This window comes from Electrophorus electricus, chromosome 23 (genome assembly GCF_041902795.1).
Source record: "Electrophorus electricus isolate QZ-2024a chromosome 23, ASM4190279v1, whole genome shotgun sequence".
Lineage (NCBI taxonomy): Eukaryota > Metazoa > Chordata > Actinopteri > Gymnotiformes > Gymnotidae > Electrophorus > Electrophorus electricus.
Genome location: NC_137519.1, coordinates 12,068,051 through 12,090,526, shown reverse-complemented (window position 1 = coordinate 12,090,526; position 22,476 = coordinate 12,068,051). Strand labels below are relative to the sequence as shown.

The 22,476-nt window shown below is 42.6% G+C and overlaps 1 protein-coding gene across 21 annotated transcripts in view; it reads left to right on the top strand.

Moving 5' to 3' along the window:
* cep89 (centrosomal protein 89) overlaps positions 1–22,476 on the top strand; it is a 60,512-nt gene that overhangs the window by 6,363 nt on the left and 31,673 nt on the right. For 14 of the 21 annotated variants that reach the window (XM_081706002.1, XM_081706001.1, XM_035520883.2 and 11 more), the window contains exons 9-18: positions 1,029–1,217; positions 1,618–1,760; positions 6,746–6,796; positions 7,192–7,275; positions 7,778–7,881; positions 11,056–11,171; positions 11,613–11,793; positions 13,435–13,602; positions 13,959–14,100; positions 17,999–18,088. In XM_081706002.1, coding sequence (XP_081562128.1) covers positions 1,029–1,217; positions 1,618–1,760; positions 6,746–6,796; positions 7,192–7,275; positions 7,778–7,881; positions 11,056–11,171; positions 11,613–11,793; positions 13,435–13,602; positions 13,959–14,100; positions 17,999–18,088 — 1,268 coding nt within the window. The remainder of the gene's footprint in view (positions 1–1,028; positions 1,218–1,617; positions 1,761–6,745; positions 6,797–7,191; positions 7,276–7,777; positions 7,882–11,055; positions 11,172–11,612; positions 11,794–13,434; positions 13,603–13,958; positions 14,101–17,998; positions 18,089–22,476) is intronic. The other 7 variants (XM_081706006.1, XM_081706010.1, XM_081706008.1 and 4 more) reach the window with 3 other exon arrangements.

Here is a 22,476-nt window from a genome sequence, read left to right as displayed (position 1 = left end):
TTAATAAGGCAGCACACCCTCTGGGAACTTCACAGCCGATGCTGAAATTTAAAGTTCAGCTTAGTCATCCTCTCAACGGCCCATAGCCAGCCGCAAGCGCTCAAACTTGTCCGCTTATCATAACGTATTTATATTAACATATCTATAATAAAGTATCTATATGAACATATCCATAATATGTTTATTTTAACACAACATTAATAATAGTATATCTTTATTGACATCTGTATTAGATATCTTTTAATATATCTGTATTAACATATCTTTATTAGCATATCTACATTGCTGTGCCATTCTTAGTTACCTCATTCTTGTGTAGTTGTGAATAAACTTGAACAGATTGAAAATATTAGATAAAAAAGCATGTTAGAAACCTGCCAGTGAACATCATGTAGACTGTACAAAACCCACCAGTAAACATCGTGCAAACTTCAGCATTATCTACTTCTCCAGCAGGCTCATACCTGATAACTGATCTTAAGTAGACTTGCTTAAGCGGTTTTTGATAATGCATCTTGCTGTTATCAAAAAAGGACAAAAAAATCTTGCATAGTGTAAAGGAGTAGCAACCACCTTTTAAAGGTGGGATTTATATTTATAAGTAGCAATATTTTGCACAGTGTCAGAAACCACAGAAACAAGTGCTTTGAGACCTCCCAACACCTAGAGCCATGTGTGTGATGATTTTGGCCACCCTATGTATGATAATTGATGGCTATTAGTCCCGCTTGCTTTTTAGCCATGTTAATGAAAAGTGAGGTTTGGACACCAAGCACTGCTTGGTTCATTGACTTTATCTGACATATCTGTGTAAATGAGATATTTTCACCAGCTGTGCTTTTAAAACCAATTTCCATTTCGGGTTTTTGAAAATGTTGTATCTCCCAGGACCAATCAGCAGTTGTCTGTCCTCTCTTTTGTGTTGCACTATGTTGCTGTCTGCTGTGAGGTGTTGTGGTGCTGTGTGCCATGTGTTGTTGCATCATGCTGTGTTGTGTTACTGTGCTGTGCCGTACCGTGCGGAGCAGAGGCGAGCGAGGCCTACCGCTGTGCTGTGGAGCTTCAGCAGGAGCTGCTGAAGGAGCTGAGGGAGCAGACTCAGACCCTCACAGCAGAGAAGCAGGCGCTGGAGAGGAGGTGCTGGGAGCAGAGCCAGCAAATCCAGCACCTCCACCAACCACTCACACACTCGCCCCGCCAGTGGAGCCACTTGACAGGTGGACCCAAAGAGGCTTTCCTAAACACACACACACACACACACACACACACACACACACACACACACACACACACACACACAGAGAGACAGACCCCTCCCAATAGCCCACTTTAATCAATTGCTGGACATGCACCTCCCACACATTGCTTGAATCTATTCACAACTTAAACTACAACTAGGTATTGTTGGATTGTGAAGATCAACTATGGTAAGTTTTTAATAGTGGGTTTGTGTGTCCCTGCATGTAGGGGTTTTATGCATGTGTAACTCTGTAACAAAGCAGTGTTTGTGTATTTCAGTGAAGGAGACATTCATCATCTGCGCGCGCGTGTGTGTGTGTGTGTGTGTGTGTGTGTGTGTGTGTGTGTGTGTGTGTGTGTGTGTGTGTGTGTGTGCAGGTGAGGGCTCCGAGTTGCAGAGTTTGAGGCAGCAGGCACAGGAGCTGGTGGATGAGAATGACGGCCTGAAGATGACGGTGCATCGGCTCAGCGTGGAGCTCAGCAGATACCAAGCCCACTTTAGGCCGCTCACAAAGGAGGAGGTGCCACAGCAACCCCTTCCCCAGCTTTACATGCATATTCTCATGCATATTCATGCTTTTCTGCATATGTAAGCTTAGCTGTTAGCTGTTACTCTGTCAGGTGTGTAACAACTACTCTTAATCCAGATTATTCAGTCTACCTCATACCTCGTGTGCTATCGCTTGCCGCACCCGTGCCGTTGAAGTATGCCAGAAATGTTCTGTGACAGCTAGTTCCAGACAAGTTTTGTTCTGTGACGGAGTATTGACACTTGTTCAGAAAGTGTTCCCAGGCATACGCAGCAGTAGTATGGCTTCAGCTGTGGGAGTCCATCTGTGGTCCTAGAACTGGGCACTTGACACTCTCCTCCAAGCATGTTTTGTCTGCCAGATTGCATGGGTGGAAGATGTTAGTTGGTGGCACATATCTCAGGTGTGTGCGTTAGCCCTCACTAGCATGCTGGTAGCTAGCACACCGTGCAGACCAACACAACTAGCCAGTAAGCGGCCACTGGCAAAGGCTAAACTGGGAGAAGAAAGTTCTGCATGTTTGTCCCTGATTTCTTTTCCTCCCATCCACTCTGTATGCTTCTGTCCCTCTCTGTCATTATTACTCCTTATTGTCAGCTATAACATATTCAAACATGTGCAGCGTCTTTGTGAGTGTACATCTAAATGCATGAGCTAAATGCATGTGAATCAGTTGGAATTGACATTTCAAGTTCTGAGTGACATGAAAGGTTTTTGGTTACTTTGGAAGAATTCTAGAGAATCTCTATGACCCTAGTGGGCATTTATTCATTTATTCATTTGACTCATGCATATTCATGCTTTCCTGCCTATGTAAGTATAAGTGTTTGCATTAAATATGAAAATGGCAGCAATTAGGCCTGTTGAAATTGGAGAAGAGATGATAGCTGCATGCAGACATTCTGGTGAGAAGTATCTAGTGCCAGAGGGATTGTAGCATACAAGACTAATGGTGTCACCAGATTAGCTTGCACTTGTAGACTGAGAAATGCAGATTGGCTGTGATCTACAACTACTGATGCTTCTAGAGCTCTGTGATGGGTGACTTTCCAGCTGCCTCCCTAAACTGGGATGGAATTGGGAATATCAATTTTGATTAAGCATTAGCAAAAGCCAATAATTACCACCAAACTGGACGGAGGTGGGCTAATCTCGGTAGCCACATCTTGTAAACAGGGATAGGGGATCATGTCTCACCGGCACTGAGCTATTTGTCTAATACAGGCAGAGATGTCTGGGATGAGCACCCAGGGCTGGCATTACAGTAATGATATACTATTCTCTTTCATTTCCACTGGCCTGCTTAATGCATTATAGATGATAGTTAGCATGGTATGATAATTTTAGAGCGTGCTAACTGAGAGAAAGGTCGGGCCCAACAAATTTTTCACCACTGAAATCCGAGACTGCATTAGACCCAGATTCCCTGCTGGCGCGCTCCACGAACACATTGGCATTCTTCACCTTTTAACTCTAAATGACAAAGTGTAACCTGATGGTACTTAGATGATGAGAATGGTTATATAATCAGGGTTAGGAAGTGTGTCTCACTGTCTGTAATCAGTTGTTTTTAATGGAAGTGGGACGTATGTGTAAATATTGCTAAAATCTATTATGTTTTGAGGGAAAAGGGCAGTAATCAGATTACCAAATAGATTTAAAAAACAAAACAAACAAACAAAAACAGATTACCCGAATGCCTGAATTCAAACATTTGTAGGTGGAAAAATAAAGCACAAAATAAAGCAATGCAAAATTCATAAGAAGAAAATGAATCCAGAATATTAAAAACAGACATACCAGGGCTTATTGTACAATTGCATGTAAATGATACAAAGACAACTTTCTATAGAATACTTACAATCCCCTAGTTAGATGGCGTTAATGCTTCTGTCTTCCTCAGGTCTCATCTGTTCAGTGTTCAGGGCACAAGAAGCTGACAAATGCTCACACCCAACACTGAATAACAAAACATTTTGATTACGTTCATGAGTTTGACAGAGTACCATTCAGCTCTTTTCTTTCTGCGCTCCAACGTATTTTGAAAAGGAGCAAAACCTATTAAAAGGGCCAGGGTATTGTAGGAAGCACTGCACCAGTCCAGGGAACCACTACCTGCTTTGTAAGCTCCCTGGCTCACTGGAGTCTTCCTGCAGTATTGAGTCATTTTGCACATCAAAGCCATTTTGCACCTGCAATTCTAAGCTCACCCTTAAAGTGTAGAGAATAATAAATGGATGACTATCTTAATAATAAATCACTGGCTTTATTTTTGCACATACAAAAATAATTTGAATGTCTGAAGCACAAGGGTTTCATGCCCTTGTCGAGATGTGGTTGTTAAAGATGTTATGTTTATTCCATTTTAGCAAATTTCAAGATATTAGATCAGCTTTCTGACATCTATAACATTCTAGCAAAAACTCCACTGCAGGCTGTTCTGAATGCAGGTTAAAGGTTGTCTCAGAATACAAAGCTTTCCAGTAGGGAATCCCTACTATGTAATTAAGTCAAAGACTGTGGAAAAGTGAAGTCAGGCCATCCTTGGCTGGGTATCTTTGGTGGCTAAGGCAGACTGGCTTCCATGAAGCCAACGCTGGTGCATAAACATGAGCATCATTCCGTGTGAAAAATGTCTTCCTATTCACCAGCCAACCAGGGACTCCAATTCCCACTGCTTCCTTTATCAGTTCAGATCTGCCAGCTGTTTCCCTTAGGATTCAGAGTCTCTCTCTCTCTCTCTCTCGCTCGCTCTCTCTCTCTCTCTCTCTCTCTCTCTCTCTCTCTCGCTCTCTCTCTCTCGCTCTCTCTCGCTCTCTCTCTCTCGCTCTCTCTCTCTCTCTCTCTCTCTCTCTCTCTCTCTCTCTCTCTCTCTCTCGCAGCAGGGAGTTGATTTGAAGTTAATTGAAATTGCTCAGTCTTCACACATGTTGACTCTTAGGCCTTTAAGCAAACAGACACTTGCTGTTAGACTTTCGCTCTCTCTCACACTTTTTTTTTTGGCTAATCACAGAACTGTTGATTGCAGTTGCAATGGCTCAGCACTGCACTCAGTGTGTTAAATGTGCTTCAGGCACAGCTATGTCTGGAGCAGTGAGGCAGAGCAATGAAGAAGCGAAAAGTGAACAATGGGAAAGATGTTGGAAACAGAGGGAATAAAACTAAGACAGGGAGCAGTGTATGTGTCAGTGCACTTATGGCAATTTCATAAATAAACCATTATGCAAAATTAATTAAGTGTCTCTATTAATTCAGTGCAAATTAGACCATGTACAGGAGTCAACTTGGAATAGAGCTGTTTTGCTGTGTGCGCTGATGCTGCAGCTGATTCAGTTATTGTGTTATACTGATATAAAAGACAGCATTAAACCTTTATTCGTCAATGAAAGGAAAAGCACAGGATAAGATGCATGGCCAGGGAGAAATGGAGCAACACAGAATGTGTGTTTCCATCTGTGTTAAGAGATCTCATTTTAAAGCTTGCTAGTCTCTGTGTCTGTATTGGGTTCCCAAGGGGACATTTTCAGAGTAATCTCTTGAGCTTCACTTTAATTATCTGCTGGTGTGTGTGCGTGTGTGTGTGTCTTTGAGGGAGAGATACAGAGAGAGTGCATCTGCAACTACTGCCATTGAAAATGTTTGATTTAAATGTCAACATATTGTCTTAATCTTTGGCAGTCTTGGAGATGTACACTTTATATGAAGTCCATTCACTGCCTGTGAAGAAAAGATTAAAAATAGCGTTCCATCTCAGCCATTATAGGAAGCATATTTGGAAATGTTTCTTTCTCTAACCTTGAAATGTATGTTGGACATATTCAGAAAATGTGTTTCTTGTGTGTGTGTGTGTGTGTGTGTGTGTGTGTGTGTGTGTGTGTCTGAGGGAGAGAGAATCGGGGAGCTGACATTTTCAAGACTATAAAAAATGAAAGAAATGTATGGAAGCAAGGTTAGCTGCCAGTTGGGAAGAAATCATTTGATAAATATACAAAAAGTGGAATAACAATTTAATTTCCAAAGTACTCATTGGGAGAGTGAAGCATTAGCCCTGCTGCCTGTGCTCCAGATCTTTAAAGTTCTGCCGCATGTCTTCAAAGTCACTGGCTTTTTCTGGACAAGTCGTGTCGGCAGGAAGCCGAATAGCCCGGTCTGTACCAATTGTGCTCTGTATGTCACCCATCAGTATCTCACATGCTGATGATCCTTGACGCTTCACACTGGGAGACAGTAGCCTGAGCTCTTTGCTCATCTGTTTTGTTGTCTGTTGCTAATGCTCCTCTGATTGTCTAGCCGTGCCCGATTCCCTGTTGTAAGTCTGTTGCCATCTCCGCCTCCCTGAGAAGGGAGTGGTAGACAGCCTATGCTTTTTAAAGCCTAACACCCTGACACGTATCTTTCATATCCAAGAGCAGTTTGGCTGCCTTAGTCAGCTTGAAGGAGAATGTTAAGTGGACGTTGTCACGTACACAGGCAGAGTCGTCGGTGTGTGACCAAGCAGCAGGCTGGACAAGATGAACAGCTGTGTTGAAAAGGTTATGAGGCAGTGGGGATTTTCTTGGGCCATTTAGAGTGTAAATGAGAATGAACTTGAGGCTATAGCAGAATGCTCTACAACCACATAACCAGCGGTGGTTATCTACAGTCCTGTCTCTCATGCCATTTTAACTAGACCGATTGCCTGAAGCAGCTTACATTAGCAGACATTACATTAGTCCGTTGTAGAGATTCCCTTTGGATCGACTCGTCCAAGGGCGCTGTTGCTATAGCCGGGTGTTACCTGCTGAGCTTTCTTGGCCGTACGGCCAAGATTTTTACACTGGAAGCAAATATGTTAAAAGCAAGATGGTGAATTTTTGGTCTGCTCAGTAGTAATTCAGATTCTTAACTTTCTAAGTTATTGATGTCTGGTTGGGGTCATTAGAGAAGAAGGTTGGGACCTGTTGTCTCTCAAATGTTTTTATCCCTCTGTTTCCCAGTATGCTCGGAGCAGTGGCCTACCATCCAAAGGACCTGCTCCTCCATGGCTGGTGGGTGAGACATTTCCATAATCAGCATGCTATGTAGCACAGACTGTGGCCTCATACCAATTCAGTCCTCCCTTGCTTGTCAAAGGTCAATGTTACAAGTGGACATTTTATAAATACCACAGCTTCTCTAATTATATAATGTGTTTGATTTCATAGCTGAAGTTTGTAATCTGCCATTAGTAACTCGTATTCAGGTTCTGTTTCTCACTATTTGAAATACTCCCAGTTGAAATGACTTACTTTTGCTAATCCTCTGTCTTCGTCAGTGTCTTTGTTTGTCAGCAGCCCAAGGAGAAAGCCAGTCCCAGTATTCCACAGGGGTGCTGTACTGGGACAGTGGTTTTCTCCTAAATTCCCTAAACAAGCTTTTGTTGTTTTTTCATGCTTGTTTGCAGTTGGATATGAAATATTTATCACCACTGTTACTAGCTTATGAGGACCAGCTGACAAGGAAAGACAATCTTCTCAAGTCCTGTGAGGTGAGTGTGGGTCTGTATAGTCTTGAACCGCTAGATAGTGGTGTGTGCGTGTGTGTGCGTGCGTGCGTGTGTGTGTGTGTAAAATAAAATTATATATACACACACACACACACACACACACACACACACACACACACACACATATATATATATATATATATATATATATATATATATATATATATACACTAAGAATGGCTGCCTATAGCAGTGGGAAAGATGGTTTCATGGAAGGTTGTTCAGAAATAACACCTTTTCCTGGTGCCTGCCACTAATCTGAAAAGATTTTGACATGATGATAAAATCTACTACAAATAAACATATTTCGCTTACGTCAACCCTGTGCCAGAAGTGTGAGGTGTGGAGTGAAGGCATGTGAGCATGCAACACTGCCCGCCACACTGCAAACGCGCAAGCTCGTACAGCGTGGTGAAGCAGCTCAGCTGCACCACACCTGTAGGTTGTGCGTACTGGAGCACGTCTCTGTCTGCCGTCCTCGCAGGAAGACGTGAAGAGGCTGAGGGCACGCTCGGAGGAGGTGATTCAGGAGAACGAGAACCTTCACGCAGAGCTGGCCACGAGAAGCAGCATCAGTAATAAAGAGTGGTGAGTCGAACACGGCCACACCTGTTCGCTCACACATGGTTCAGCAAGAGTTGTGCACCAGTAACGGGGTAGTAAATCTAACGCTTACACACACTAATCCAATATACTCAACCACACTTGCACAAATACACAATCCCTCACCAAGAGCTGCATCAGCAATAAAAAGTTGAGCTGAGTTCGCGACAGCGGCTTCGAAATACTCGCTCATGAATAATAGCGAACTCTCCACACTATTTGTGCTCCATGAAGGCCCTTAATAGATTATTGGCTAAGGAGACTGTTGCACTCTGTCTAACACGCATGCACACTACCCATACTCCATTACTTAGCAAGGGCGCTCCATTTCCCTCATGGTGGTTAAGGGATATTTTAAAAACGCGTTGAAATTTAACCAAAGGTGCAGCCGCCGTGCTTCCACTCCTCCCCCTCCCTCACGTCGGTGCTTTCCTAAGGGCCGTCCGTGGATGCCGTTTAAGTGGCCAGAGTGACGGCAGTGATGACTAGACCGGTGCACTTGGTCAGATTCGTTAATCAACTTTCAGGGCAACTGAACATGCATCAAAATGTTCTCTGCCATTCAAAAAGGAAAAAGTTATGTTTGCAAAATTCATAGTACTATGCTTTCTGAGCACTCATAATTCATTCCGGGTGTTCTGGCTTCAGGATTCTTTTAATGAGCACCTCAATCTTTTATGGCCAAGGCATCCCAGCTTCTTTGCAGTTGAAGGCTACTATCCTGTATCTAAGGACATATGTGGACCTTAGATCTTTCCTGGGACAATTACGGCTGTTAATGTGGTTTATGATACTGTTACAGCTTTGTTGAATTTCATGCTTACTACATCTGTAGTAAGTTTGCAAGGTGTGTGTAACTGGGATTCTTTTGTATCAGTGTAGATTGGACTTGGAGCTATGGAGCAGAGCAGATTTTTGATAGATAAAAAAAGCATTAGCATGCTTTGTTAAGATTATCTTACTTTAGCATGCATCTGTGAGAATCCCACCCCAGGAAAGGCTGTGGAGTGGTGGTGTGTGAACTGCTGTTGAAGTGCAGCGGGGCAGGGCGGGACTGAGAGCTACAGAATCACTGTCGGCTTGCTCTGGGTGAGCGGAGGAGCCACTGGTCCAGCCTCAGGCCTGGTGCACACAATTCTGCCAAATAAAGACAATCAGATGTGGTTCAGCAGAGAACCTCTGGGCCATCTGCGCTTGGAGCTGTGTGATGCTGAGATTCATTAGGCAAGGGAATTTGGAAGTGAAAAAAAGTGTGATGAGAGTAGTAGAATTTATGGGTTTGCGATCTCGGTTTGTTTTGCTGGAAGAAAAAAAAAATTAAGCAGAAGGCTTTTTAATCGATCAGATTAGCAGATTATAATCACGCCAAAAAAAAAATATATATATATGTTATATTTACAATTGTTTTTATGACATTTTTATGACATTTAACATGCACTCTTATCCAGTATATATATATATATATATAACATAACTAATTTGGAAGAATTACCACAAAACGACGAAGTCTAATCTACACCAGACCACCATCCATTACACAGCATTGTTTCTTGAATGTTTCAGCCTAGGAAACACTTGAGTCCCTGCAAAAAGCAATTTCAGTGGTCTGCTATGTTTTATTGCTGATAAATTCTGTGACTTATGCAGAACAAATGATCACTCTTCACACACAACAAGGTGCCAGTCAGAAATGCCTTTTGTAAAGGGGGAATGCTTTTTGTAGAGAGGCAGAGGGAATTTCCTCACATTACTGAGTAAAAATGAAGTCTGCTGTGTATTTGTCAGAAAGACGGAGAACTAGTCTAAATGTGGTGCTTGTCTGTGGGACATTAGTCAGAAAACATGAATGTTAGAAGCTTCCCCTGCACCCACTTACATTAGCCTTCTAGCAGGGTGGGTTCATGCCTTAGTAAAGAGCCATGTGATTTTAATGCACTCTTCATTTGGGAGGAGTGTCTGAAATCAGTTGTGTTCTGGCCAAAGTTACGTTGGAGATTTAGCTAGAACCTTGCTGGCAAACATTGATTGTATTTTTGTTTATTTATGTATTTGTTATTTTTTATATAACTCCTGGTCAATATCCATTGTCCACACCACCATCATCCATTTAGAGTACAATGACAAGGACTGTTGGGGAATTGGGTAAAGGGAAATACGCTAATAAGGTGGACAGAGAAGACAGACCGCACAGCCAGCCAGCTGATGAACAGAACACACAGGCACACACAGGCACAAACAGGCAGACAGACGATAAACAAAACACACATGAGAAACAGTCAGACAGGAGTTGGATTATTTCATCAGTAAGAGGTCTGTCTGATTTAGACTGAACTGTAGTTAGTTTGATTAGTTAGGCACACCGGTCAGAGATATCTGAGCCTCATTCTGGTGCAGTTTTCTTATTTGAAGTGCAAAGATAAGAAAGATTCATCTGGAGAGAACGTTCAGGACCTCTCAGCAATTAATCAAAAACTGATGTAATTGTCATTTCTAATTTTTGTTTTAAATGATTTGGTAAAAAATATCCCAGGTTTATTATTCAAAGTATTGAAATCCAAGTCTGACAATAATGCTGGCCATTCATGTTCAAACTAACTTTTTTTTTTACCATTGAGTTAAGAAGTGTTAAAGTGCCCTGTGTGTTGCAGACCCATAGAGGGTCTTCATTAGCTGAAGGTGACATTCACCCACCGTGTGTGTGTGTGTGTGTGTGTGTGTTGCTTTGCAAAGAAAGCACTATTAATAAAGGCTTAATCTAATAAACTAATACTGCTAATACTGTTAATTAGAGTTGACTATTCTGTGTGTGATAGTTCTATCCAGAGATCTAGCACCACAGGAAGGTGCTAGTGAGTGAATGACGTCTCACAAGATTTAGATTTTCACTGGTCCTTACAAGTATAATAACAGGCAAAAAACTGACCTGTAAGTTGTTTTTTTTTCCCTTGTCCTTAGAAGTTTACACACATTTATTTCAATGAAAGTGTACTTTTTTCCCTGTGTGGGTTTAGTTCTGTGTGCCAATTCTATTTTGTTACAGTATCACTTGAGTCAGTATAAGCCCAAAGGTTTATAGTGTATAGTAATATATTATTCTCTGTGTGTGTGTGTGTGTGTGTGTGTGTGTGTGTGTGTGTGTGTGTGTGTGTGTGTGTTTAGGATGCAGCTGCAAGATCAAGCACAGCTAGTGCTGGAGGAAAATCAGGTACTGATAGAACAGTTGGAGCTACAGCATACTAAAGCCAAGGAGACACACACCAAACACATTCAGGAAGGTAAACACTCACGCTCACACCCCCCCCCCTCCCCCTGGCACACAAGGGGTAGGTGAATGTTGTCTTCAGATAATGGAGACCTTCTATGGGGGAAACACGAACACGTAAAAGATGCAAGCTTCACATACTCTGGTCTCTGTTTTACTGAAATAAATTCTTATCATTTGTTCCAGTAGAAAACATTTATTTGATATTGTAATCTGATTACAGTTGTTGTCTTCAGATTGATTCTGAATGGGGCAGTGCTTTGTAGGCTTCACAGAAACTGTAATACTGTTTTTAGCTCTGTCAGAGGACTGTAGCTATTCCACTATACTGATCTGTGTGCTGTAGGTCTTGCCATCTGGTCCCTTTGCCAGTTTGTAGCTTTTGAAGCTCTTATATGTGTTACAAAGGATTATTTAAAAGTCCCTTTTATCCCCATCATCTTTTCTTTGCCAGTGTGTAAGATTTCAAAGCAGGTGATGATGTTGGAGGCTGAGAAGCAGGACCTGGAGGCGGAGTTACAGACGGTATGCAAACAGCTCCACGCCCAAAAGGTGGACTTCCAGAAGGCACACACCGCCCTGGAGAACTCGGTCAGCAGGGTCGAACATACATCTGTCACAGATAAACTTAAACGGTACTGTGTGTGTGTGTGTGTGTGTGTGTGTGTGTGTGTGTGTGTGTGTGTGTGTGTGTGTGTGTGTGTGTGTGTGTGTGTGCACGAAATGTGAGATATTTACAGTTATACTGAAGTAAAGAAAGAACAAAGCTGTAACAGGCCATACATTAAGTGAGACTTTAAAGCTTAATTACCCTTTAAAGGCAGAGAGATTTATAGACTGGACAGTGGTTCCTTTTAAAGGCAATAGATTGCACGTTGCACATCCACTCTGCACAAACTCTCCTCTGCAAACAGGAGTCCATCCTTTATTCATGTTTATACAAAAGAAGGAATCGTTCCTTTATTCATGTTTATGGGAAAGAAGGAATCGTTCCTTTATTCATGTTTATGGGAAAGCGAGTGAAGGATATGTTTTGCACATAACTAGAACCCACATTTTTCAGTTTATTTCTTTCACTGTCTTAGTTTCTTACCTGAGCCATTACAGGAGATGGAACAGGAAGCATAAAAGACTCATTAACCACTGATGTATGTCTGCCCTTTAAGGTGAGCAGTGTAGAGATATAGGAATGTAGGTCAGTACAGGAGATTATAGTAGGTGTCCACTTTAGGCTGAAAAGTTTATAGATTTAGTTATCTGTTTAGTCATCTGGCATAGAATTCTGAAAGTGAAATGAAGAAAGTAAGATATAAAATTTGTTTTTGGGGAAAAGAACAGAGGTGTATATGGAAATGCTTGTATCACATGTGAATTCTCCTCTTTGACCCTGGATTGAATTTAAAATGGATACAGAAATTCAAGAGAAAAGATAAAAGGAGAGTATTTTTTCTTGCCATACCAGTTGTTGAACTAATCCTCAGTGAGCATTTGTTGAGAGAGGGAGAGATTTTGTGTTGTCTGTGTGTATGTGAGAGAGGGAGGGAAAGAGAAAGATTGTGTGGCACAGAGTTCATCTGAAGGGAAATATTCACTAAGTAGAACGTGATATTTTTAATAAGCCTGCACATGAAAAGCTATTAGAGGTTCTTGGAAAAACTCATTAAAATTTCAACAAGTACAGCAGGAGCGAACGATGGATGACAGAGAAGAAAGAGAGATGGTGTAGAGCGGAATATAAGAGAGTGCGTGAAAGGAGGAGAGACATTATGGCCATAAACAGCGAAGGCGCAAACACAGAAGCACACAGAACTTTTCTATGTTGCAGTAAAACAACAGGACAGAAGATAACTGGAAGTAGTGAAAGAGACTTTTTAAGCCTCTACAGATTTAATTTGGCTGTCCTATTAGTCATTACGGATTGACAGTTTTCACCACTGCAGAAGTATACAACTTATGTTGTTCACTATAACAGTATATTACAGCCTTCTGTTTCCCAGTAAATATATTGCGACAGATTTGACAGCTCACCGGTATTCCCATAGTGTAGTGAATCACACGGTAGACTGTACAGTGATTGTATGAAATACACGATCAACAATTAGCGTAAATATAATTAATCACAATTAATTATTATAAAACAGAGTAATTTCACTTGTCTAGTGTTTTGTGCATGCGACACCTGCATGTGAATGTGGATGTGAACATGAGCGTGCGTGTGTTGAGTTTGTGTGTATGCATGCACATGCATCGTGCTGAGCATATACGTATGCATGCAGGCAGCTGGAGGAAGAGGGGAAGACGAAGACTGGTGAGGTGGAGGAGCTGCAGGCTTGTGTCGGCGCTCTTCAGAGTGAAAAGAGGATTCTGCTCTTGGAGAAAACTAACCTGAGCACAGATGTCAAACATCTCGAGAGTGAGCTACAGCTAGCTCGCCAAGCTAACAGGTGCACAAATGACACACGCAGACCCATGGTCACTGATGTTTCTCATCACACCTCCATCTGATTTACCACAGATGTACAATATTGCTCAATGATCCCAGGGTAAATATCAGTAATTCCCAGACCTGATTTGCTCATTTGTGTTTTTGCTTCTCTTGCGCAACTTGCCCAGCTCATGAAGGACTTGTCAGTGATTGGTGTGGGTTGAATCAGGTGTGTTAGATCAGATTAGGTCAGAGGTCGTTAAGTCATGACTGAGGCATAGAGTCCCTATGAGTAGAAACCATTCATAGACCTGTTTTCTCTCTCTCCCTCTCTCCCCCCCCTCTCTCTCTCCCCCTCTCTCTCCCTCTGTGTAGAAAGTCTCAGAGGCGTATAGATATTTTGAAGCACCAGATTGAAGACTCTTTAGAGAAAGAGCTCATAGCCCATCAGTACCTTGCCAGTGTTGTGACCCTTGCAGAAAGAACTGCACATGAGAGAGATCAGCTCGTACACATGGTAACACACACACACACACACACACACACACACACACACACACACACACACACACACACACACACAAAAACAAAGAAAGACCAAGGGCAATGAATTTTATGAGCTTGACTGACCTGTTTACATTATACAAGATACACAGGTTTGCACAAAAGCTTGATGGAAGGTACTGCTATGATTTCTGTGCTTTTAGAAGGTGTCACCACACGTTCTGCCAGCGTAAGACAGTTTTTAGTATAACTTTTTTCTTTCTTTTTTCATTTCAGATTTGAATTTGATCTTTAAGTAGGTTACACCCACACACACAAAACATCATGTGCACAGCAGAGAAATACTTCACTTCAGGGGCATTGCAGCTGTCAAATTGGGTTACAGGCTGGCAAAAAGTGACAGAGTCTGAGGCGGAGCTGGAAATAAACCCGCCGCTACTCTGGTTTGTGGTCGGCCAATTTTGCTCGACCTTCAGCAGAACTTGGGCTGAATCTGTGTTGGGTTTAGAAGAGTGATGTCATGATGATGGCCTGCCGTATAGCACCCTCAGATGGTATGTTGCGGTGTCCTCTCATTTCCCAGCATACCCTGCTCACCGGGCCATGCAGTGAGAGGGCTCACAGCCTCTGCTGTGGATTTGAGGCTAATGCCACGCTGATGCTGTGCCAGTGTTCAGTGGCTGGAGACCATACGAGCTGTTTAGCACCAACCTCCCTGCAATGCTGCATCTGTATCTATACTGCCTTTCTCATACCCAGTGCTGGGAAAAAGTCTCTATCACCTTATGCCTGGCCTAACCGGCCATGTGCGCCATTTTTGCATCATTCTCTGTGGTTTTAGCGTTTTCTTTATCACTGTTGTAGTGTGGTACTCGTCTTCCACGTGCGACTGAAGGCGCCAAAGTCGTGCTCCTGTGTTGAAGTGGTGTGTAACCAGGCTGGAGGAGCTCGCTTTACTCTCCAAAAACGAGTTGGTCATGTGTGAAACCCCCTCTGCTTCCCCCTTGCTGCACTCACTGACCTGCAGAAAGTGCCACTCACCAGGTTCCTCCGCAAATCACGCACCTCGCTCGGTCCTGTGAAGCGCGCCAGCCGTCCGCTGATGGCTGTGGTTATCTGAACAGGTGCATACCACCTGTTGGAGAGGGAGAGAGAGCGGTAGGGAGGGAGAAAGCAGGCATATGGGAGACAGGAATACACAAAATGAGTTGCTGAAGCCTAATCTCAGCTGTAGAGTCAGCTCCCCCTTGGTCTGAGAGATGCCAGATGAGCTACATGCTGTGCTACATGCTATTTTAGCCACAGGCTGTGCATAGGAAATTAAATGGCATGGAAATATGTGTGGATTGTCCGACGTGCATGTGAACAGACTCAGATGTGCATGCAGGGGTTAAACTGTCCGTAAGGGTACGTTTTGTCAGCTTCTGTCAAAGAAGTTGCCTTGAGGCAGGGACAGCCATGGTTTCCTAGCCAAACTCTATAACCCAAGAGATGGAGCAATGTTTGCTGCTTGTGTCTTCAGGCTCTTCTCACTTCCTGAATCTACATGTTACTGCCTCAGGTTCTTTAAGTCTAGGGCTTCAGCGAACATTTGCTTTTCAAGCTATGTTTAAAAAGGACATTTCATCCAGTCTATTTTTGTGTAATACACAGGTATATTTTTGTGCAATACACTTGATCCTTTCTGTCTGTTTTGTTGGTCCTATGTCAGTGTTCAACAGGCTTAAGTCTCAAGAGCAGTATTTTTAGAGCTATACAGCTGTATATTGTCAATTTTATGATGGCCAGCTCCATTATGCACAGCAGTAGGTGCCAGGGAAGTCAACTGAATATGAAGCTGAATTAGAGTGCCAAGCAGTTATACCACTTGCATTACCAGCTCTGGCCTTCTCTGATTGGTTCAGGGCTTTTCAAGTCCATGTGCTTTAGTTTACAATGACTGCAGTGAATCTTACTAACATGAAAAAGCAGGAAAATCTTTTCCTCAGATGATTGCAACATTTTACTCTGCTCCTCGTAAAGAGCGCTCTATCTGTCCGGCTGGACCGAGCGTGTTTGTTTGGTTTTGATAAATTGGGGTTATTTTGCTGCTTGGTTTGGCACATTGGGTCAAACTGTGTCTGTATCCGCATTTGACTGGGAGCTGCTGTCACAGTCTAGGCAGTTATGACTGACTCTGTAGGTTTCAGCATTGACTCTTGGCAGTATCTCTGTTTAGGAGTATTTTTTGCACGCTAACCTATTTTCTACTACGTAAGGATACATTTCTGAGTTGACAACTAAGTGCATTTGTAAATTGCTCTTGTTAAGAACATTATACGTTTTAGATGCCATAAATGTAAACGTAATGATTCCACATGACTGGGACACAAAGATGTATTTTCCTAGTAATTGGGTGTAGTCTACTGGTCAACACGCAGCAGACACCATAAATGGCACTGTGGTTTTAGGCTGTACTGATGATACGATGCATGCATGTACTGATGATACGATGCATGCATGTACTGATGATACGATGCATGCATGCATGCATGTTCTCTGTCCATTTTGTGAATCTTCTTGGTCTAATTTGTACTGCTTGTTTTTGTTTTTTTTGTTCCTGGTGTGCATACGCGTCATTGGTACACGTCAGAGCACTTAAAGGATTAAGACGTTTTGCAGAAATCCCTCATTATCTGACGTCTTCTCTTCTGTTGAGCTGATGCCTCATCAGCGTTTGCTGACGCTGTGACCTTTTGGCTGCTTCAGCAATGCGTTTAGGTCTACCCGATTTGGTTATCTAGCACTGTTCATTTGTAAAGTGACACATAATATCCGTTTCTCTCCTTTACTATATCCTCCCCATTCATATATTAAAATGAGTGTTCCTTTCTGTAATAAGTATAACCTAGGTGTCCCCTTATTTATGAACTAAGACACGCAGTGCTTTAACCTGGCCTCATTCTCTTTTGTCCACGAGCCAAGGACCAATCACATTCCAGAGTGTAATACATCTTCTCTTGGTATTTTCAACAGGACTTTCGCTTTTACTTTGTCAATGCAGTGCCTAAAGTCCACTGCTAATGAGATTGTATTGTGGTCCATTTGTTACATTTCATTGGCTGGTTAGTACTGCCAGCTGGTGGGACAGCTGCGTTTGGGAATCAAACTTGGCAAGCCTTCTCTTGCTTGTTCCCTACTTGCTTTTGTCAGATTTCATAGCCATTGTGGATCTGTGTATCAAATGTGATGTATTATGTATTATTTGGAGTGTTTGCTGTCATCCTGTAATAGGAAATGAATAAATTCTCACTCATTTAAAGTTAAAACACAAAACTACAAAAGCGCAGTTGAAGTTGTTTTCCTGCAGAACAAGACAAAAACAAAACAAAAATTCTTTTGATCGGATACAAATCGTGATATTAACATCATCACCCATTCAGTTCAAACCCAAATATGCCTTTGATTGAAAGTATTCTCATTCGTGTGTCTGATGTATGAGTGATCCATAATTGCTGTAACATTGCAGGTTTTTGTTCTTGCTGCTGATTGCTGTGATCACTTCATGGTCTACACTTTTTCTAAAGCTCTAGCTGAGCCTCTTCTCTTTGGGCTTTACTCATTTCATATTTTCTCCGTTCTGATCCCCTTTAACTGTCCACCAGTGCCTCACTTCTACTTTATCTGCTTCTCTATCTATCTATCTATCTATCTATCTATCTATCTATCTATCTATCTATCTATCTATCTATCTATCTATCTATCTATCTATCTATCTATCTATCTATCTATCTATCTATCTCTCCAATTCAAATAGCTTTATTGGCATGAACTGTGATTTATATCTACTGCAGAAGCATTCAGCAGAGTACGTAATTCTCTGTCTGTGTGTGTTTGTGTAGCTGTCTCTCTGACCGTCTCTCCACCCTCAGGCCACATATCTAGAGAAAGACAAGCAGGGTGTGCTCACCCGCATCATTGAGAGCACGTTACACCTTGGAAAACTACAAGAGAAGGTCAAGGTAAGAGAAAAATTCCCCCCTACACACACGCGCACACACTAACACAAACCACTAATCCCCAGTAGAGCAATTGTTTTAGCTAGGCTGTATGAGCTTTCTTTGTGCTGTATGTGAGCTACCTCTACATCCTCACACACTCATACATAACTTTATGAAATGGTCTTGTATATGACCTTAAGATGTTCACACGTGTGTGTATGAGAGTGTGTGTGAGTATTGATCTCTCTGTACAGGAACCTAATAAACACAGAGAGATTGAGAGAGAGCTGCTGCCAATTTTAGCATAATTATATGAACCAGCCTTCATAAACACTCTTGAGTTTTACACACATATCCGAAGATTTATTATGTAAAGTGGTCTCTTTGAGAGCATGCAGGAAAGTAGAGGCCACTGTAGAAAAGTTAGACCACAGATGGGTGCTATTTCCAATGAGGAAAGTTCACATTAGTATCAGAAATGTAACATTTACATTTATGGAATTTATCCAAATCAATTTACAATTATGACTGAACACAGCCTGAATAATTGAGGGTTAAGGACCTTGGACAGGGGCCCAACAGTGGCAACTTGGCCATGGCCCTTGAACCAGCAACCTACTGATTACTAGTCAAGTATTTTAACCACTGAACTACCACCCGGTAGTCACCATCCAAAAAAGCTCATTATGAGGTAGTAGTCTCATGCACGCACGCACGTGCTCAGGCATGCACAAACACACATACATACATATACACAGTAGGAATTGTGTGTTATGGCTTGATATATGGTCCTGGTCTGCATTAAAGTTTCATAATGTTTGCTAAGGGTGACATGTAAATAAATTATGTATTTATACCCACTGTCAGTGAAGTGTGTGTGTGTGTGTGTGTGTGTGTGTGTGTGTGTGTGTGTGTGTGTGTGTGTGTGTGTGTGTGTGTGTGTGTGCGCGCGTTGTCTCCCTGATGGCAGGAAAACATGAAAATGAAGTGCTGGGAATACTCAGCATTTTTAAAACTGAATGAGCTTAGGTTTCAGTTTAGATGTGGATATGGCAGTGTTTACCTCCAGTAATGCAAACCACTGGTTTGTGGTTACGAGGCTGAATAACACTACAGTGCAGAGCTTTGGACCCCTCGTGTACCAACTCTTTGAGCTTGTATCAGTAGGGCATGGGGGATTAGTGTACGTGCTCTGGGCAGGTCATGGCGTCATGCTTTACCAGGGCATGTTAGTGCCGTTTAGAAAGCAGCGCTTGTACTGCTGCGGACTGGTCTTTTGGAGCTTTTGGGTGTAGAATATCATATTGATTATATACATGAATGTAACATGCGGGGGCCACAGGTGGCAGGAAGCATGTGCAAAACAGCTTTCCTTGGGCTTGTCCAGGAATTGTGCTGCATCTCCTAATGCATCCATAAACAACAAACGCATGCAAGGGATACTGAGCAGCTGGTGCTGAGGTGGAGCCAGGGGTGGGGCCAAAGGGGCCAGTATGGAGACACAAAATGGCAGGACCTTGGAGAGTGGGACTGGAATAGAAATCTCTCTCTCTGCCCTTCTGTCTCTCCTCTCTGCCCTATAGTACTATGCTTTGTGCAGTGGCATAGTGTCATTATTTCATGTCATGTCATCATACGGTTGCTTTATTGTAGTGGATGACATCACTTCCCTTTCCTGTGGGGACTGGGGTTCAGTCCCCTCCCTGGCTACAATACAGCCATGAATCCTTGGCCATGGCTCTTATCATTTACATTCACCTTCACCTCTGTAGCACGAGTAAAAAAATGTAAGTCACACAGGATAAGGGCGTCTGGCAGTCTGCAAATATAAATTATTCCACTGTCTAGAATGTGAATGTCGGAGAGCATTTTAACGTTGCTTGACAATTTCATTTGCTCTGATGGAGCCTGGACAGGACTGCAGCTGGGTTATGCTAGGGCTAAGACAGTTTCTTGCTTGACCAGCTTTCAGGGGGAACTGGTTGTGAAATTCAAACAGTAGAGTATGTAAAGGTATATCTTTTTTTTCCCCTGAAGATCAGTGGAAATGTTTCCCTTCTCCCTTGTTGAAACTTGCATGTGCTTTCTTCTGACCTTTAAGCTTACTTCTACATGGTTCTGTTATTTCATTAATAATTCTAACAAAAGTATTAATTTATTCAAGACTGTTGTAGCTAATAAGTACAGTGTAGAGACATGTCAGTGTAAATGTGCGCATGCGATTGCTCGCACAGTGAGGTCAAAGCTTGATGGCCCCAGCTGGCCCTGGGCTAGTAGACATCCACCTGTGTTCCCCAAGCTGGAACGTGAATCAGTACCTCGGGGTGGTAAAGCGGTGTGTGGCTGCATCCACTTCCCAAGCTGGGCCCACTCCTTGACATGCCAATGCTACTGCCAGAACTGCGGATGTGGATGGCAAGGGGTAATAGAACACAGTATGAATGCTAGATAAGGTCTCCTGGGGAAGCTGCAGAAAGTGTGCTGGTGGGATTTTACCTTGTTTTGAATAAATGTATACAAGTGGAAAGCTAAGAGCCCTGTCACTCATAATTTAAGTTCTATAACCTGCACTTATGCTCAGTGTGTAGTCTTTTCAGTCTATTCTATTGCTTCATAATGTGATCATTGGGGGTGCAATGGGTGCGTGGGCACCCCCTACTGTTGAGATAAAAAATGTAAAATAGCCAAGTTGTCTCTATGGCAACAACAGGAGCAGAGGGGACTGGCTGACCTGACTTCTGTGACTCCCGAGTGTTCTGTCAGGATGCAGACGGGGGGGGGGGGGGGGGTGTCTATATAAAGACACTTAAAGCCTGTTTTGGAGCAGAAAGACGTAATTGTTTTTTTTCTTCTCCCTCTTGACATCTAATGTCTGATAGTACCTGATTCATTCTTGGTTGAGAAAGCTAGCATAGCCTGTTCAGTGTGCTGGATATCAGGGGCTTGTACATATGCAGCACATTGCCAGAACAAGAGCAGAGAGAGAGACTGCACTCTGAGACAGCCTTTCATGTGATGTAATTACACACTGCAGTCTGACATTGTAGTGTTGTGTGACGCAGGGTTATTTTGGAGCTCCTCTGCCTTTGCTTCTCGTACTTTTAGAGGCAGAAGTGATGTGACAGATCACACGCTATGAATTGTGTGACCTTTGAAGCAAATGAAAGTGCTTCATGCATGGCTTGAGAATGAGATTTGTAGGTGTGCGTGCGTGCACTAGTAGGTAGGTGTGTGTGTGTGTGTCTTTATGGGTAGAAATGAGGCAGGGACTCTAATGTATTTTTTCTTTACTGATAATGATATTCAGTATCCCACGTCCATTACTAGATAAATATAAACTGTATGTGTGTCAATGAAAGTGCCCAGGTACAGTGGCCACTGCTGGAATCAGTACTGCCTGACATGGATACTATTCCCCTCGCTCAGCGTGAGCTCTGGAATCTGCTGCTTCTGAGCCAATAGGGTTAGGGTTAGGGTTGCGCACTCTGAAAAGGCCTTCTAGCACGCTTGTTAAAACACACACTGTGTCAATCATCTAAAGCAGAGGGACTTACCCACACACAGATATACACACACACACACACACACGCACGCACGCATGCAAGAACTGCAGTGCTAATTAAGATTTCGGGGCGTTGTGTGTCAGGGGAGAGTTTTAATTTGAGACCACAACTGTCAGCCTTCTCACACTCTCTCACTCTGTCTGTGTGTGTCTGTCTGCACACGTGTTTGTAGTGAGCAGAGAGACCTCTAATCCTCACAGTCTTTAGCAATGAAAGGCACGAACCCGGCATGAGAGGGTAGGTGTAGATGAAGAGCATGGAGGGAGAGATGGAGAGAGTTGGGGTGTTGCTATCACATGTGAAAAAAAATGTTCAGTGTGTTCACTGACAGAAAGTATATTGTGTCTAAATTATTCAGAAGTTATTAAAATTCATGCAGCACATTTTCCTAAAACTAGGAAAAAAGATGTTGAATATTTGATTGCAGATATAAATAGTTTTAAATGGAATTATGTTAGGGTGAAGTTTGCTTTTAGATGAAACATATGTTGGCCTCATTGATTCGATGAGGTGTTCTGGCACAGAAGGATGACTCAATACACCAGCTCCACCTATGCTGGCAAGCAGACCCCCAGGTTGGTTGGTGTCATGTGGGGAGATGGGCATAGGCCATCCAGCCCACCCAGAGGGAAGGGACTGGCGTCACCAGGGATGAAGCCAGCAGTCAACTGATGATTGGGCTAATGCTGAGACCACTGTGCCACTCGGCCGACCACAAATGTATTTTATATTTTTCTAAATTTAGTGTTTTTTATATATAGATTTTTAAATTTTTATTTTGTACTACTTTTTGACATTTGTATTTGTATTGCATGCAATTCAGGTGTGCAGCATGTTGATTGCAGC